General features: G+C 43.2%; 1 protein-coding gene across 5 annotated transcripts in view; it reads right to left on the bottom strand.

The window, feature by feature from the left end:
* IQCE (IQ motif containing E) overlaps positions 1–16493 on the bottom strand; it is a 60411-nt gene that overhangs the window by 11717 nt on the left and 32201 nt on the right. For 4 of the 5 annotated variants that reach the window (XM_023516542.1, XM_023516544.1, XM_023516546.1 and 1 more), the window contains 6 exons: positions 14519–14682; positions 12911–12969; positions 11396–11685; positions 9582–9686; positions 7579–7669; positions 2577–2744 (listed from right to left, as the gene is read on the bottom strand). In XM_023516542.1, coding sequence (XP_023372310.1) covers positions 2577–2744; positions 7579–7669; positions 9582–9686; positions 11396–11685; positions 12911–12969; positions 14519–14682 — 877 coding nt within the window. The remainder of the gene's footprint in view (positions 1–2576; positions 2745–7578; positions 7670–9581; positions 9687–11395; positions 11686–12910; positions 12970–14518; positions 14683–16493) is intronic. The other variant, XM_023516543.1, reaches the window with a different exon arrangement.

Raw genomic sequence — 16493 nt, 5'->3', positions numbered from 1 at the left:
TTGCTGTGAGCTGTAATGCCACGGCACTCTGCCCAGGGGGACAGCTTGAGGCTCTGTCTCAAAAAAAAAAAAAAAAGACACACTAACAGGGGACAAGCTGACCTCATTTGCATCTTGAGGTGATGTATGGTATCACATCCTCAGTAGGAGAGATTTTTGCCTAAATGTTTAATCTGAATTGAATCAAGCCTATAGACCTTTTTATAGGAAATAAAAGGGACAGAGGAACAAGTTAAACGACATCACAAGGAAACAATCAGACCCAGGATATGAAACATTCTGTAAGATGCCAGACTGTTGTCATCAAAAAAGAAAATGTCTTTAAAAAGAAGAAAAGGCAGGGGCTGTTGTAAACTACACTAAAGAGACCTGAACAATGAGACACAGGCTTTGAGGAGGTATGGGCCGTAATCCAACTTGACTGGATCCTGGTGTGAAACAGACAGCTATAAGTGGCATCTTGGGTCATCTAGAGAAAATTGACTAGAAATATTATAGATTTTAATATTATAATTTAAAAATTATTGTTAAATTTCTAGGTACAATAATAGAATTGTGGTTAAGTGGAAGAACGTTCTTTTTCTTGGAAGATATATACTGACATTTCATAATGTCTAAAATTTACTTTCAAATAGTTCTGGAAAAAGTTACATATATAGAAAATGACAACAGTCTGGTATCTTACAGAATGTTTCATATCCTGGGTCTGATTGTTTCCTTGTGATGTCGTTTAACTTGTTCCTCTGTCCCTTTTATTTCCTATAAAAAGGTCTATAGGCTTGATTCAATTCAGATTAAACATTTAGGCAAAAATCTCTCCTACTGAGGATGTGATACCATACATCACCTCCAGACGCAAAGAAAAGAAATATGGCTAAATATTTACTATTGTTGAATCAGGGTGTGGAAAGAATTCATGGTTATACTAAATATGAATATACTAAATTGCTTCAACTTTTTCATACACTTTGAAAATTTTCATAATAAAAGCTGGGAAGAAACAATGATTAAAAAAGAAAAACTCCAATTGCAATCTGTTGGAGCTTTTTTGTGTGAGTAAATTTTTATAATTAAAAATATATATATATGTATATATAGATAAATACTTTTGAGGCAGTCTCACTCTGTCACCCAGGCTGGAGTGCAGTGGTGGTTATAGCTCACTGTAGCTTTAAACTCCTAGGCTTAAGCAATCCTCTTGCATCAGCCTTTTGAGGAGCTGGGACTGCAGGTATGCGACCATCATGCCTAGCTAATTTTTTTGCTTGTTGTGAAATAGAAGGTCTCACCACATTAACCCAGACTAATCCTGGCCACAAGCAATTCTCCCACCGTGGCCTCCCAAAGTATGAGGATTACAGGCATGAGCCACTGTACCTGGCTTTAAGATTTTATCATATTCATGCACACAGTGAACTCTACAGGTTTCGTTTGTTCAACTAGGGGGGAAAAAGCAGTGACTTTTTTATGATACTAGGTAGATCTTTATTAGAGCATTAGGTCCTCTAAGCTATACGCCATCCTCTGCGGCAGTGTTTTTCAATCTTTTTATCTCATAGCACACTTGAACCTATAGTTAAACTTTTGTGGCACACTTAAATTATATTGATCAAGAAAAAGAGTAAAAATGAATATACTTACTGTGCTCTGAATGTCTCTTAAAATAATTTAATTAATGATCTTTAAAAATTTTTACGGCACACTTATGATCCTCTCCCAGAACTGTGTGGCACAATGGTTGAAAATCACTGCTCCAACAGAGCCACTTCAGGAGCTTAGAGAAGGAGCCTCTTCCCCTGTCACTGCACTTCACCTGTATCTAAATACCAAAGAACCCAGTGCAGATGAACAGCTCCTCACGTGCCCAAGCCTGGGGTATTTGCATGTAGCTCAGATGGGGGTCTTTCTGCCCTGTTATTCACAGTTGGTGTCTGCTGAGAACCAGCCTACTGTGGCAGATTTTCCATAATCCTACTGAAAAGAACCATTCCTCCAAGCTGCCTCTTTCCAGAGTACCCCAGAAAAGGGGGTAACTATTGGCAATTTATATTTTTCACTGCTGTTTTCAGCAATCAACCTAAGTACCCCTAAGCTCTCCAATTCTATGCTCAGGACCGACAGGGGAGTGTTTTCAAACATGGGTCAGGAGTTAGACCTGAGTTAATCTCTGTGTGACCCATCCAGCCTCAATACTATGTGACAAGGTCAGGTGAGCTAACAGAGTTTCCACAACAAGCCATTGCCTTGTTTCCATGTGGCAAAAAAAATGGAATCCTGCTCATCCTTCAAGGACTAGCTGAAAGGTGGCCCTTCCTGAAACTCCCCCATCCCCTGTCCCTCCAGCAGAGTTACCGCCACTAACTAGGGTTCCAGGTCTCTCTCGTCTTCCTCCACCAATACTATTGATGCTGCATTATTTTCAGCTGTTTATATCATCTTTCCTACATGTTCCTACATGTCAATAGCAAATAGCACGAAGCCTGGTACATCAGAGGTAAACATGGGCTGAATGAATATATTTCTGCAGCTGGACAAGCAGCTCCTGTGTATTTCCAGGTTTCCCCAGATGGCCTCACCTTGTGCTTGTACACCTTCCACTGGGCCTGCAGGGTCCTGGCGGCGATGTCTCTCCTCCTTTCAGTGGAAGGCGGGTGGGAGTGCAGGAGCCACCCCCCACAAAAATCTGTATCCAAGTCTTGTTCAGAGTATCTGCTGCTGGGAGCAGAAGCTTGTTCTTCTTGGGTCTGCAGGAAATGGAAGATGTAAAAGGACAATGAAACCAGGGAGAGGGATGAACTTCAGAGAAGGACCCAGAATGTTACTGGGCACAATGGCTGGCCAAACTTACTAGGCAAGATGAGATCAGTTCTCATCTTGCTTATTAGCAAGATGTAAAGATAGGCTGCTAGTTGGAGTCATAGTTTTAGATGTGTTTTTCATTAAACTCCCTGGCAACCATATCCGGGGGGTGGAGGGGAGAGGGTGACATTTCCTGTGGTACCTCAAAGTTAGTAACACAACTCAGTTGTACTTTATTATTGCCAGAATAATCTGTTTTTCTAGGGTCCTTTTTTGATCTTTTAAAAGTTTAATACTGTATTATAAAAATGGGATTTCTGAGATTAAAGGCAGTATATGTCTAGCTTGGTTTTTAAGATAGAAGCAGGAGAATGGCGCCTGTGGCTCAGTGAGTAGGGCACTGGCCCATATACCAAGGGTGGTGGGTTCAAACCCAGCCCCAGCCAAACTGCAATAAAAAATAGCCGGGTATGTGGCAGGCGCCTGTAGTCCCAGCGACTTGGGAGGCAAGAGAATCGCCTAAGCCCAGTAGTGAGGCTGGTTGGACGTTGCTATGAGCTGTGACATTATGGCATTCTCCTGAGGGCAATAAAGTGAGACTCTGTCTCTACCAAAAAAAAAAAAAAATAGAAGCAGGAATTACTACTATGACCATGGAAATAACAATTAATTAATTAAAATAACACTTATGGGCCCAAATTTATTATCCACAGGATGCTTTTTAATAAAAATAAAAATATTGGACTGTTTTTCTAATATCAAAGATGCAAGCTCAGATACTTTGTTCTAGAAATCCCTCAACAGAGAGAGAGATACATAAAATTGCCAGAAGTCCATATCCGGGCAAAATGCCTGGCACAAGTGGCTTGCCAAGGGTTGTGAACAAAATCCACCCAGAATGGATTAGCCAGTGTATTAAGTTTTCTATTTTCTGTATTTTATTATGCTTAGACATCCTAGGGCCTTGCTGCTGCTAGATAGAATGCCCCTCCTAGGGTTGGCCAATTGCTGTAAATGACTTGCCCTAGAGCACTAACAAATCCATCTCTCACACTCAGAACTGTCCCCTCCATCTGAGTTTCACATGACAGGAGTTTAATTCCCCTGCGCCAATCACCCAAGGCCAGGTCCTGGACAGCTAGGGATCACCCCTGTAGCCCAGAGCCCAAAAAATGATTCAAGGCAGTTAATCCCCACCCGCCGCTTTCCCTGTGGCCTGTGTGCTCTGCCTTCTATTTCTAGGACAGTCATTTCCAGGTCTGCAGGTATTAACATCTCTGACAAAGACAAGTCTGGGTACTTTAACACAGCCAGTTGTTATCAGCCCTCTTTAGTGTGTCACTAAGTTACTTAGTGCTAACATTCCCATTTTGTAATCCTAGGAAGAGCCTCATCTCTTTCCTGTAATCGTAACACATTTTCAGACTTTTGTTCCATTAAAGTGAGATACTTTGTCAAGGTGTGGCCTGTGCCTATGTGATCCAAAAAGGGAAAATCAGTTACTTAGAAGATAAAGGAACATTTATTCAAAGAACTCTTGGCAGACAGCTAAATTTTGATATGCTTATAAAATCCTTCAGGCAACTGTTAAAAAACTAAATCTCCTCACTCCATTTAAACCTACAGTTAATCATTCACATATGAATGCTGAGAGCTGATTCCTATATTTAGAACACTGGATAATCCCACTTGATGCAACTCTTCTTTTTTAAAAAATAGAAATGTTTTTAAGCAGAAAAAAAAGCTAATATATACTTCTTATGAAAATTTCAGACAATATTAGAAGAAAGTTTAACAGATGCTTATAATGCCACCACACAGAAAAAGCAATAATTGGCAGTACTTTCAGATATTTTTCTAACTATAATTTTTTTTAAAATAAAAAAAGGATCAATGTGTCATATTTCTTTTAGACTGAGGGAATTATTTCCATCAAATAATCATCGCAAGCATCTCTTCATGTCAGTAAATAAAGATGCATTTAATCCTGTGTAAGGGCTGTCAAAGTAATGCCAGTGACCAATACACAACTGCTTATTAACAGATCTCAGGTCTGCGGCCCTTCAGTTTGCTGTTGGTTCCTCCCTACTATGAACAGGGCTGCCTTGGACTTCCGTGTGCCAGTAATTCCACAGAGAGTACAGGTCATGTACTCTGGCTCATTCTTTGAGAGAATAATGGGAAAATTGGGATTCTCAATTTCTTCCTATCATTTATAAATCACAAAATGTCAAGGTCGTACAAGAAGATGCCAAAATAAAAAACATTGAGTATAATTATGACACTGAGCAAAATCTCCTAAAGCTTATTGTCAAGAGAAATGAAATACCTAAGTAAGGATATAATACCTGGAAGAAAATAACTATTATCAGGAGTTTCTGTTGTCATGGCCACTCTGCCTGGGTAATGGATGATAGAAATCACAAGTTGACTCAAAGAAAGTGGCAAACCCCACAGTAAGACCCTCAAAGAAGGGGTGACCTGGCAGCATCCAAGCTAGACCTTCTAAGGCAGTGAATACACCAGAGTCAAGAGGGACAAGGGATTTTCTTTCCTGATTGGATTTGTGTCCTATTAGCACAGGAGAGAAATCAGTATTAAGATGATCTTTTCTGTCTTCAATTCAACACATCAAAAACACGATAGGACAAACTTGTTTTTCTTTGATCTTGAGGATATAAAGAAAATCAGGCCAAGGAGAAAAAGCAGTCTTCAACAACCCGATAAACTCCAGAAACAAAGTCATTCTTTCCAATTTGGATGTATTCAGGAAATATTCTTCCTAACAGATACATGACTTTGAGTGGCAAGTTTAAAACGTAAGCAGAAACACCTACATTTATTTCTTGTTAAGCACTCTTAGGGGTCAGAGTCATGAGGAAATAAGTCATGTCAGTAAGCCCTGCAACTTGATGGTCCCCACAAACACCCCATTTGGGAAAAAGAGTCTAGCAATGCTTGTGAGTCACGTGGAGCCTGGAGAAGAACTCAAGTCCAGCTCTGTCACAGATTGCCACTGAGCAAGAATGAGGCCCCAGGAAGACACTTGTGAGGGGTCATATCCAGCTGGGCAGACATGTAGATATTCAGGTAAGCACAAGGTTTCAAGAAAAGTAATGGTCACATGGAAAGTGGCTAATTTCCTGGATGCTGGATAGTGATTCTGTGTCACTGAGAACATTACCCAAAGTGATGGAAAAACCACCACAGAAACACACCTACAGGAACAGCACAAAAAAGTACACTTTACTAAGAGCAAAAAATACTTTTCCAAAGGTACTGAGAAGGACTCACATGGCCCACCCCTGACACTAAACCAGCAGAGCAACTAAAACCAAGGTCCCTGAACAATGTATGGGCCACGATCAGCACACATGGTGAACATGCAAGGGTTTTTTTTTGTTGTTGTCTGTGTTGTGGTTTGTCTCAATTTGTAATTAAAAACGTGCTAATTAGCTTTTCCAAATTCTCTAACTTTTAAAAGTACACATAGTGTTACATATACATAAGAAGCCTTGAAATTAAGAACCCAGCTAAGTAAACCACCCTTAGAAGAGGAGAGCCAGTCCAGATTTAAAATAAAGCCCCATGCTTTCATTTCTGACTGTTGGCGTCATGAACCTCCCCCTTCCCGGTGGCCAATGACAACTTCTATCTGACCCCTACTACTGGAATAGGGAGTGGTTTTCTGACACAGAACCTCACAACTACAATGAATTGTCAAGGTAAAAACCTGACATCCTGGTGGAATCCTCAGGTATTAGTCAAAATTTTAACAACCAGAAAAAGGGTCTGCAAAGAGGCTGCTGTAAAGCTCCTTACACATTTCTAATGTGCATGTGTGTGCTCAGGATGGACTCATCCCAGATCAAACTGTTCGTATCTGTCACACATCTGCATGACAGGCTCCTTTTGGAGTAAACTGCAGCTACAGTATTTTAACCCCCAAGTTATTATGTTTGGTCTTTGTTTGAACAGGTATCAGATCTCACCTGCCATCTGAAGGACCCATTTACTGGAAAAAAGGATTAGTGAGGAGGCACTGCTAGCCACCACAAGTGCAAGAGCAGCAGCACTGGTCCAGCAAGAACCAGATGGTGGCTTCTGCTCCTCCAGTGAGGCAGGAGAGAGCCAGGCGACCTTCATAGCCACAGCCTACACCTCAGCCTCTCTGTGTGCAATCTACGTAGACAGGGGAGTAGAGGGGCAGAGAAGGTGTGTTTGCCTAGAGCTACCTCTCAGCTGTCTGCAAGGTCCCCATCAAACAGTCACTCAACACCAAACGAATATGAAGCTTAGTGACAGGCAGGGAGGGACCGGAAGACCCAACCCTACCCAGGGAGCAAATGTCCTTTGAGGCCTTGTCAGCAAGAATTCTAGAATCACATTAAAGGAGAAAATGAACATCCAGCCAGCTCAGGAGGGCCTCGTAAAGTATTCATTCCTATCACTCCCAGTCCTTCTCAACTCCTCACCTTCCCAGTAGACTACTCCTTGCTGCATAACTAAACTTTGTGCATATCTGAGGTTTGGGGAAGATCTTCATTCACCAGCTCAATTAAGACGTAAATGTTAGTGTAAAAAGTCAATTCATTGACAGTCTAGAACTCCAGACTTCTCTACCTAAGACTTAAGTTATGGAAATTGACTGTGATGATAAAAGGAAATTGGATTGCCAGTGTCATGGTCAGAAAAACCTCTGGTCGTGAAAATAACTGGAACCATCACTCATCAGTGCAAAGTCCCACCACACTTCAACAAAATGCAGCCACAATGTACCTCATGAGTAACTTCCATGGGATCATCTTTCTCTTCTTTCTCCATTTCTCGCAGTTCCTGAAACTTGTTGGTAAGTGTTTGAACTTCCTCTCTACGGTGGAAAGAGAAAAGATGACACTTTACTTGTTCCTGTGTGATGAAGGCCATCACATGGTAGGATAGACAGTCTGTGTTGGACAGCTTGCACAGAGCTGGTGAGACCACACTCCCCTGAGTAATTAGGGCCCATAGCTATGTGACCCAACTGCACTAAAGACCCCATTACAGAACAGTACTTCCTCTTGTGTCTCCCCCTCTGGAAGCCCCAGGAAGGCAGGGTTGAGGACTCCCAGGGCCCAACACCCTTCCTTAAATGGCATAACAACTCAAAATCCCTGGGTTTTTTTTAGAGTCTCAAGCTGTTGCCCTGGGTAGAGTGCTATGGTGTCACAGCTCACAGCAACCTCAAACTCTTAGGTGTAAGCGATTCTCTTGCCTCAGCCTCCTAAGTAGCTGGGACCATAGGTACCCGCCACAATGCCTGGCTATTTTTTTGTTGCAGTTGTCATTGGTGTTTTTAACAGGCCCAGGCTGGGCTTGAACCCACCAGCTTCAGCATACGTGGCCGGCACCCTACTCACTAAGCTACGGGCGCTGAGCCCACTGGTTTTTTTTTTTTTAATAAATAATATAAATGGAAGGAATGTCCTTATTACTTTTACTACTAAAGACAAAGTAAAAACAATTCATTTCTGCATTACTTGCCCTTTCTGATTTACTTTAATTCTAGCCTTCTGACAAAATTTAGTCATACTGCTCCTGAAAATAAAATATTTTATTCATTCTAGTAATCTGTGTCTTACTAATTATTCTGAATGCTAAATATTTCTGCTCGGATTTCTAATCTAGTTTTGTACGCATTTAAAAAAATGGGATAAAATTCATAACATAAAATATACTATTTTAGTGTACATTTCAGTGGTTTTTAGTATTATCTAATTCTAGAACATTTCTTTCTTTTTTTTTTTGTGAGACAGGGTCTCCCTCTGTTGCCCCGGCTAGAATGCAGTGGCATTCTTATAGCTCATTATAACTTGAAACTCTTAGACTTAGGAGATCCTCCTGCTTCAGTCTCCTGAGTATCTGGGACTACAAGTGTGTACGTCACTATGACAGTACACACTTTTTTAAATTTTTTGTAGAGATGGGGGTCTTAATCTTGCTCAGACTGATCTTGAATTCCTGATCTGATGCAGTCCTCTTGTCTTGGCCTCCCAAAGTGCTAAGATGACAGGTGTGAGCCACTGAGCCTGGCCTAATTCTAGAACATTCTATCACTGCACAAAGCAACCTCATACCTGTTAGTAGTCACTTCCCATTTCCCTTCCCCAGGCCCTAGGAGGGGAAAACCACTCTACCTTTTGTCTCTATGGATTTGCCTGTTCTTGACTTTTCATATAAATGAAACCATACATTATGTGGCCTTTTTTCACCGACCATGTTTTCAAGATTCATCCATGTTGCAGTGTGTGTCAGGGTATCCTTCCTATTTATTCCTATGTGGGGGCCGACCTGCTTGTTTATCCACTCATCAGCAATGGACACTGGGTGGTTCTCACCTCCTGGCTCTGCAAATGATGCTACTGTGGAGGGGCACACAAAATTATCTCTTCCTGAAGAGATAATTTGGCTGTCTTGACCAGGGCCCAGCACAGAGGTGTGAAGTCAGAACTGTTTAGAGACAACATGGGGGCTAATGGGAGTGGGGATGCACTGAAGGTTGGCCACATGCTAAAAAGGCACACGTGGGCCTAATCGTAAGGAGCCTTTTTCCAGACTTTGGGTTTTTACTCTGAAGATCACAGAAAACTGCTCAAAGATTGTAGGAAGACGAGTGTGACCTTCATAAAAATCACTCTGCAAATGCTGAAAGTAGGTGCGGTGGGGGTGGGGGGGGGCAGCACATAGAAGTAAGGAGCCTGGAACATGAGATTCTCTTCAAAACTTGACCTCAGGTCACTTACTTTAAAGCCTCCTCCTGTTTTCGTCTCTCCTTTTCCCATTCCCTCATGTTTTCCAGCTCCTTCTCCAGGTCAGCCTTTATCTGTAGCAGCTGCTTCACCTCCAACCTAAGCACACAGAACCAGAGACACATCAGTGTCACTAAAGCAAGAAGTCATTACAGAGCAGGAGGACGGTTTAGGAAAACGATATTGCTCAACTCCCCTCCTTAGTACGGTGGATGATAGGGCAGAAGGATCAAGAATAGCCCTTATTTCTAATTACACAGAGCCAGGAACAGTCCTGAGGGTGCTGACCACAATGTGCCAGTGACTATCAGGGGCAGGGGACTAATGGGAATAAAACCAGACAAGATGCTGCCTTCTCAGGCCCCACAATCTGAGTAGGCGACACCAATCCAGCTGTCATGCAACAGCACACAGCTCAGGGCTGCCACATGTGTGTTGCCTACTCCAAGCAGGAGGGGAAGGCAGGCTACCCAGACACGTGGCTGAGCCTCAACAGATTGATTTTCTCGAGTTCCAAGCATGGCAAGGTGGCCACAAACTTATGTTAGAGAAGAGCTGTCTGAATCTCAGATCCAACTTTTCAAGGTCCTCATCAATTTCCACATTAAATTAGGTAAAACCGGAGTGTTCAGCAGAGTGCCCATACACAATAAGGGCTCAATAAATGGTAGCTATTGTCATGCCACTTGATAGCTTAATAGATAATTCTTACAGTAATTACCCTTCAGTGTGACTAGCTTAATTTTAAAACCCTGTCATAAGATACCAATTTTTACAAAGAACCTCTTGGTGTACACACATGCACCATGAGACTTTGATTGGAAGTGAGACACAGGAGTGTGGCAGCATCTGCCCTCTGCCATGAACAGAAGGCAGAAGATCTTAGATTGAAACCTCTGGTTGAATCCTGCTCAGACTTAATGCCACAAACCAGCTGGAAGTCTCACCAGAGGCAGTGCAGTACTCAGATGGTCTCAGCCACAGCCCAAGAGCCTACATTTCTAACCAACTGGCAGGTGAAACTGAGGCAACCAGTTTCACAGACCACTCTGAGTAGCAGCTCACTTTCGTGTTGGCAAAATAGAGAGAGAAGCCTCATTTCAATCATCTGGGATCAGGGACAGAGCTCCAACTAGAAAAGCCACAGCAGCAGGAAGGAGGTGGCAGGCAGACCAAGTTTCAAGTGGGCTACAGATCATGAAACCAAAAAAACACACAGTGAGGTTTGGCCTTTTCAACTCCTAGGGTCACAGTGAATATTTTACAGCATGTATGTTTTATTTCACACATAGAGCATACGTCATAAACTTACTACTGAATATTAAAACCACTCTGCATAAGATCTAATCAACTCTGCACAAATCAATGAAAGTAAATGCCTCTCTGCTAAACAATCTGAAGTTCCCTTTGGAATTCAGTGTAGAGATTTAAGTAATGCTCCCTTGTCCATACTATGATGACATCATCTGGTCAGTGTCTTCTTTTTATCTCTAAAGCTGACTTTATGTCACTACTGAAATATAATAAGTTTTAGAATCATATAAAATATTCACGTAAAAAAAATATTCACGTAGGACAGCACCTGTGGCTCAAAGGAGTAGGGCGCTGGCCCCATATGCCAGAGGTAGCGGGTTCAAACCCAGCCCCAGCCAAAAACTGCAAAGAGGAAAAAAAAAAATATTCACGTAATACCTATCATGAGCTGAGCGCCTCCCCACACTCACAGAAGTTTAACCAGAGCAACAGCTTACACAGGGAGCAGGAACCTTCGCAGCGAGTGTGCTGCCAGCCAGTCCAAGAGCACCTACCCTCTCTCTAGCAGCTGTGCCTGTAGGGCATCCCGCTCCCCCTTCAGGCTTCTCAGGGTGCCCCGGAGACGCTCCTGCTCTTCCTGGAGACGCTCCTGCTCTTCCCGGCAGCCCCGGAGACGCTCCTGCTCTTCCCCGCAGCAGCCCCGGAGACGTTCCTGCTCTTCCCGGCAGTCTCGGTCCCCTCGTAGCTGTCTGTTCACCGTGGAGCTGGATGAAGAATGAGCCAGAGGACTTGACTTGGCCAGTTCTGAGGGACGTAACTTCAAGCTCTCTACTGAACTGATTTTCTGGAGGCAACATAGGCACTGGTTAGAGTCAGTTTTATTTCTTATTTTGACTCTCCATTTATGAAATCCAGAAAAGAGACAATAGCTGCAGTTTACACTCTACCAGCCGAGCTACTAAAGGGACACAGGTAGAAAAGAGACAAGTCAAAGGGAAGTGTGTCTCCTGTGGGGGCATGGGAACAGCTTGGCTGGGTGACCCAGGTGCCTGGGAGATGCCCACTGGGCACAAATCTACCGGAAGAGCAGCTGCCCGGCACAGCTCTTCAGTCAGGAGTTGGAGAGCGCCGACCCTCGCAGAGGCAGAGCAAGGGCGGCAATGGTGAAGTGAGAGAGGAGGGCACGAGAGGACTTCAGGGGCGACTTTTCTTTGTGCTCACTAACTCTATTATTGTCCTGGAATGACAGGAACTTTCAGTCTTTATATCAAGCTCAAATGCTATTCCAGTTTTGCAGCAAAGTGACCTGAACCCCCAGTATCTCCCTCCCACTCAGAGCTCTTGGCTGAGATGTAATTCCCCACTGGACTCAGAGCCACCTCTGGGTTTTTAAGTTTTCTAGTAAAGTTTAAATACCCACTATTTATAAAATCTTAAGTTTTCTACTTAGTGAATCTGTAAAATTATTCTTTCAAAACATTTTCTCCTCTATGTCTTCTCTGCTTAGCCCAGCAGCAGAGCCCTCACCTTCATGTTTAAAATGGAAAGGTGTCAATGTGCTCATCCCAACAGAATCAGACTGATTATCCTTGAATGATCAGACTGATCATTCACGTCGGGAGCTGGGGGTGGGGAATGTTAATTTCCCCAATTTTCTGGTTGCCAAAGTATAATGAACAGTTTTTTGCAAAACCACATATTAGATGAGTGGTGAGCAGAACAGGCTGGTGAGTGATTGGCAGTGGAGAGGCCACAACATGCATGTGCCAGGCTGGGCTGCTGAAGGCTTCACAGTCACACACATCCACCTGAGTGAGGCCACACACAAAAGCCTAGAGATGTGTGCTGCAAGAACGTGGCTTTGCTATTATCTGGAAGATGAAAGATGTGAGATGTACCTTTGGGTCTTGTCTAGGCCTGGGGAAGTCCACTCTGCTGTCTTCATGTTATGCTGCCTGGTGCATAGCTGTGGTTTATGCGTTCAGTGTGATCTGACTCTGTAAATCTATGTTCTACTGCACAGGACAAGCTGGCTCTGAACAGTAGGGTGCCAATGAGATGCCACCCACCTTTTCGAGCTCTGAAATACGCCTCAGCAGCCTGGGCTTGCTCCATTCTGTGTAACCTGCTAGAAATGACACATTTCAGAAGGACCATTTGACGGGCATATTAGCCCAGACCACCCTTCTCAGGCAAGGTCTGACACTTCCTGTCCACCGGCTAAGCAGCTTTACAGCAAAGCCACAAGTCCCACCAGGCAGACTCTTGCCCTCCAATGGGCTTCCTCTGTATCCTTTGCTGCAAAGAGTTACCAATTAATGGTCTCCAAGTATCTTAGTGTGACATTCTTTCCTGATTCTGTCCCAGTAGGATTAAGGTGGTTCTTATCAAGGTCACCAATATTTTCACTTTGCCAAATTCAAAGCTCAGCTCTCAGTCCTCACATACTAACTGGCATGGCTGGCTATCTAACTCCCTTATGTCTAGGCTGCCACATGCCTGGCTCTCCTGGCACCTCACTGATGCTCCTTCTCCCTCTGCTGTATGGGTTCACCTCCACTCTTTACCACCTGGGCCCACTCCTCCCCTCACAGGCACTTGCTAGGTGGCCCCACTCGGTCTCACCCACATACTGTGAGCTGCATGCTCAGTGCCCAGCCCAGGCCTCTACCCAGAATCCTAAACATATCTGCACCTGGCCTATGCCCCACCATTTAGACCTCATCATGTTCCCCTTCTCCAAATCTGCTCCTCTGTCCTCTCCATCTCAGGAAATGACAGCTCTGTCAATTCAGTTGCTCAGACAAAACCCCCTGGAGCCTGACCCTTCCCTCTCTGTCTAGGTCTCTGCATTTCCTGTAAGTCACACCTTCAAAGTGCATTCAGAACTTGACACCTCTCACCACTCCTGCCACCACTCTGGCCCAAGCCAACAGACCCCTCACTAGTGCAAGGGTAGAGCCCTCTGCCTGCCAACATTTCCCTCTGCATACAGCCCCAGCATAGAAGCCAGGGTCCTTGGGAAGCAGGGAAGACACCTAGGCCCTCTGTATGACACTCCTATGGAACCTGCCTCGCTGGACCTTCAGGCTGGTATACTCCACCTGTCTCCCTCACCAACTTTATCATAGCACCCAGGGCCTCTGCGCTCCTGCTTCCAGCCTGGAGTGCTGCCCCCTGCTGCCTTCATGACTGGCCCTCAGCTCTTCTAGGCCACACTCAGTACTTACTGTGTTGGTTGGGCCTTCCTGATGACCTTGTCTGTAGCTGCACACCACTGCCCCCAGAGCCCCAAACCTGTTGTCTCTTTTCCCTACTCTGTCTTTCCCTGCAGCACACATTACCACCTGACATGGGTTCGTCTCAGTAACTCTCCCCTCACCACATCATTTCCATGAGGGATGTCTGCATGCCTTTCTCCAGTACTCTCAACTCTAGGGTCAGGAACACTGCTTGGCACATTTGGGAATAAGTGTTGTAACCGTACACATCTATATTCGCGACATAGGCAGTGAGGTCCTCCTGGCTACAGGGAAAAAGGGCTAATCACATGGCCTATGTCAGGCCAAGGTCTGCCGTGGTCAACTCCCTGTGGCAGCCACCTACATCTTCCCTCTAGAACAAGAGATGTGACCTCTCTCCTTGGGTCTCTCTCCTTGAGTGGCTCTTAAAGATACCTTTTACTTTGGAGACAGTGGGAGAGTTGCTCAGTACACGATCTAGGTCTTCCTTCAGGCTCTGGTTTTCCTCCGTAAGCTCCTGAACGCTCCGAGACAAGTTCAGGAGAGCACTATTCACTTTCTTCTGCCTTCTTGCACTCATCTTCTTTTCCCCCGGAGGCCTAGGAATAACCAAATCAAGGGTCTAAGGTTTGAATGTCTAAACTGGTTTAATAAAGTGTTTTCAATAAGGCAAACCAAAATTGTCTCTGCTTGGTCTGTGAGATCAGAGTGGTTTTTGCAGGTGAGTGTTTGCAATCAAATAGGGAATAACCTTGAATCTCAAATAAGCAAAATGTTAGCCCTTAGGACAGAATTCCATTTTTATAGTTAGTAAATCTGTATAACAAAATATTGTGTTCACTGACTAGTATTCTATTTTTTACATCTATTTATTTATGAGATACAAGCCTTATTCTGTCACCTAGGTTAGAGTCTTGTGGCCTTAGCCTAGCTCACAGCAACCTCAAACTCCTGGGCTCTAGCAATCCTGCCTTAGCCTCCAGCCTCAGCCCAGCTAATTTTTCTATTTTTAGTAGAGACAAAGTCTCACTTTCATTCATGCTGGTCTTGAATGCTTAAGCTCAAGGGATCCTCCTCCCTTGGCCTCCCGGAGTGCTAGGTTTATAGGCATGAGCCACTGTGTCTGGCCTAGTATTATATTTTAAATGTCATCACTAATAATTTTATAGAAACTTATTTTCTCTCATTACATTAAGTAGCTGTATAATAGCTTTGATTTTGCCTCTTATCTCACAAAGTCTAAAATATGGTTAATCCTCTTTATTTGTAGAGTCCATACTTCCAAATTTGCCTACTGGCTGAAATTGATCTGTAACCCCAAGATCAATAATCATGAGAATTCACACACATGCATACAGTGATTTAAAAAAACCTGAATTGCTGACTCCAATGTCCCAGCCAAGGTTGAATGAGGTGATGCTCATACTGTGAACAAGTATCCTTTTTGCAGTCTACTCAGTGCCATGTCTTTTATATTTTTGGCTTTTTGTTGGTGATTTTACTGTTTACTATGGCCTAGAACCGTAGTGCTGAGTGCTATCTAGTATATCTAAGCTCTGGAAAGCTGTGACGTGCCTTACAAAAAAAAATACATGTGTTAGCCAAGCTTTGTTGAGGTGTGAATTATACAGCTGCCTTGAGTTCAATGTGAAGAAATCCACAGTATACGATAAATAGGGTGTCGTTAAGCAGAAACACAAACAAAACAGGTTATGTATTTATCAGTTGATAAAATATTGTGACCAGAGGCTCAAAGGAACTGAATCCTGTATTTCCCCTAGGAGCACTGGTTTAGTATTCACTAATTCAGTGTTCATGAAAACTTTATAGACTATAACTACTGGGAATAATGAAAATCGATAATTCATTATCTGGCCCTTTACAGAAAAAGTTTTCCAACCACTGTTTTAAACTAGTAGGGGTAAATAAAAAAAGAGAAAACCATGCCTGACACAGTGTAAACACTCCATAAATGTTAGTAGTTTTACTGCAGTGACATGACCAATCTATGATAAGGAATAGCCCTTCCAGAATTTCTTGAAAGCCTACTATTATTTTGGGAAAGGAATATGGGAAATCTACAAAATAAGGGGAACCTTGATGTCTCTCCTAATAAATTTATTTGGGAAAACTTTAAGTCATGAAATAAACTTGTACTTGTATGAAATGTCTTCCTAATAAGGTAAATAGGCTTTAAAAAACCGTATTTTCTAATTCTAAACTGGAAAATATAATATAGAATATACAATTAATACATGGAATACTAAACACACAGTAGTTGTCAACAAGTGATGATTATAAGGGAACATCTGTAAACACCTCCAATGGAAACATATCAACTCTAACCATTAACAGGACAAGTGTAGGTATTGGCACTACTGCAAAGTTAGGGCAGGCTGTGCCATTTCCC

Source organism: Otolemur garnettii, unplaced genomic scaffold (genome assembly GCF_000181295.1).
Source record: "Otolemur garnettii isolate 467f Iridium unplaced genomic scaffold, OtoGar3 scaffold00092, whole genome shotgun sequence".
Lineage (NCBI taxonomy): Eukaryota > Metazoa > Chordata > Mammalia > Primates > Galagidae > Otolemur > Otolemur garnettii.
Note: the sequence above shows the minus strand (reverse complement) of the source record. Positions and strands in the feature narration are given on the sequence as shown.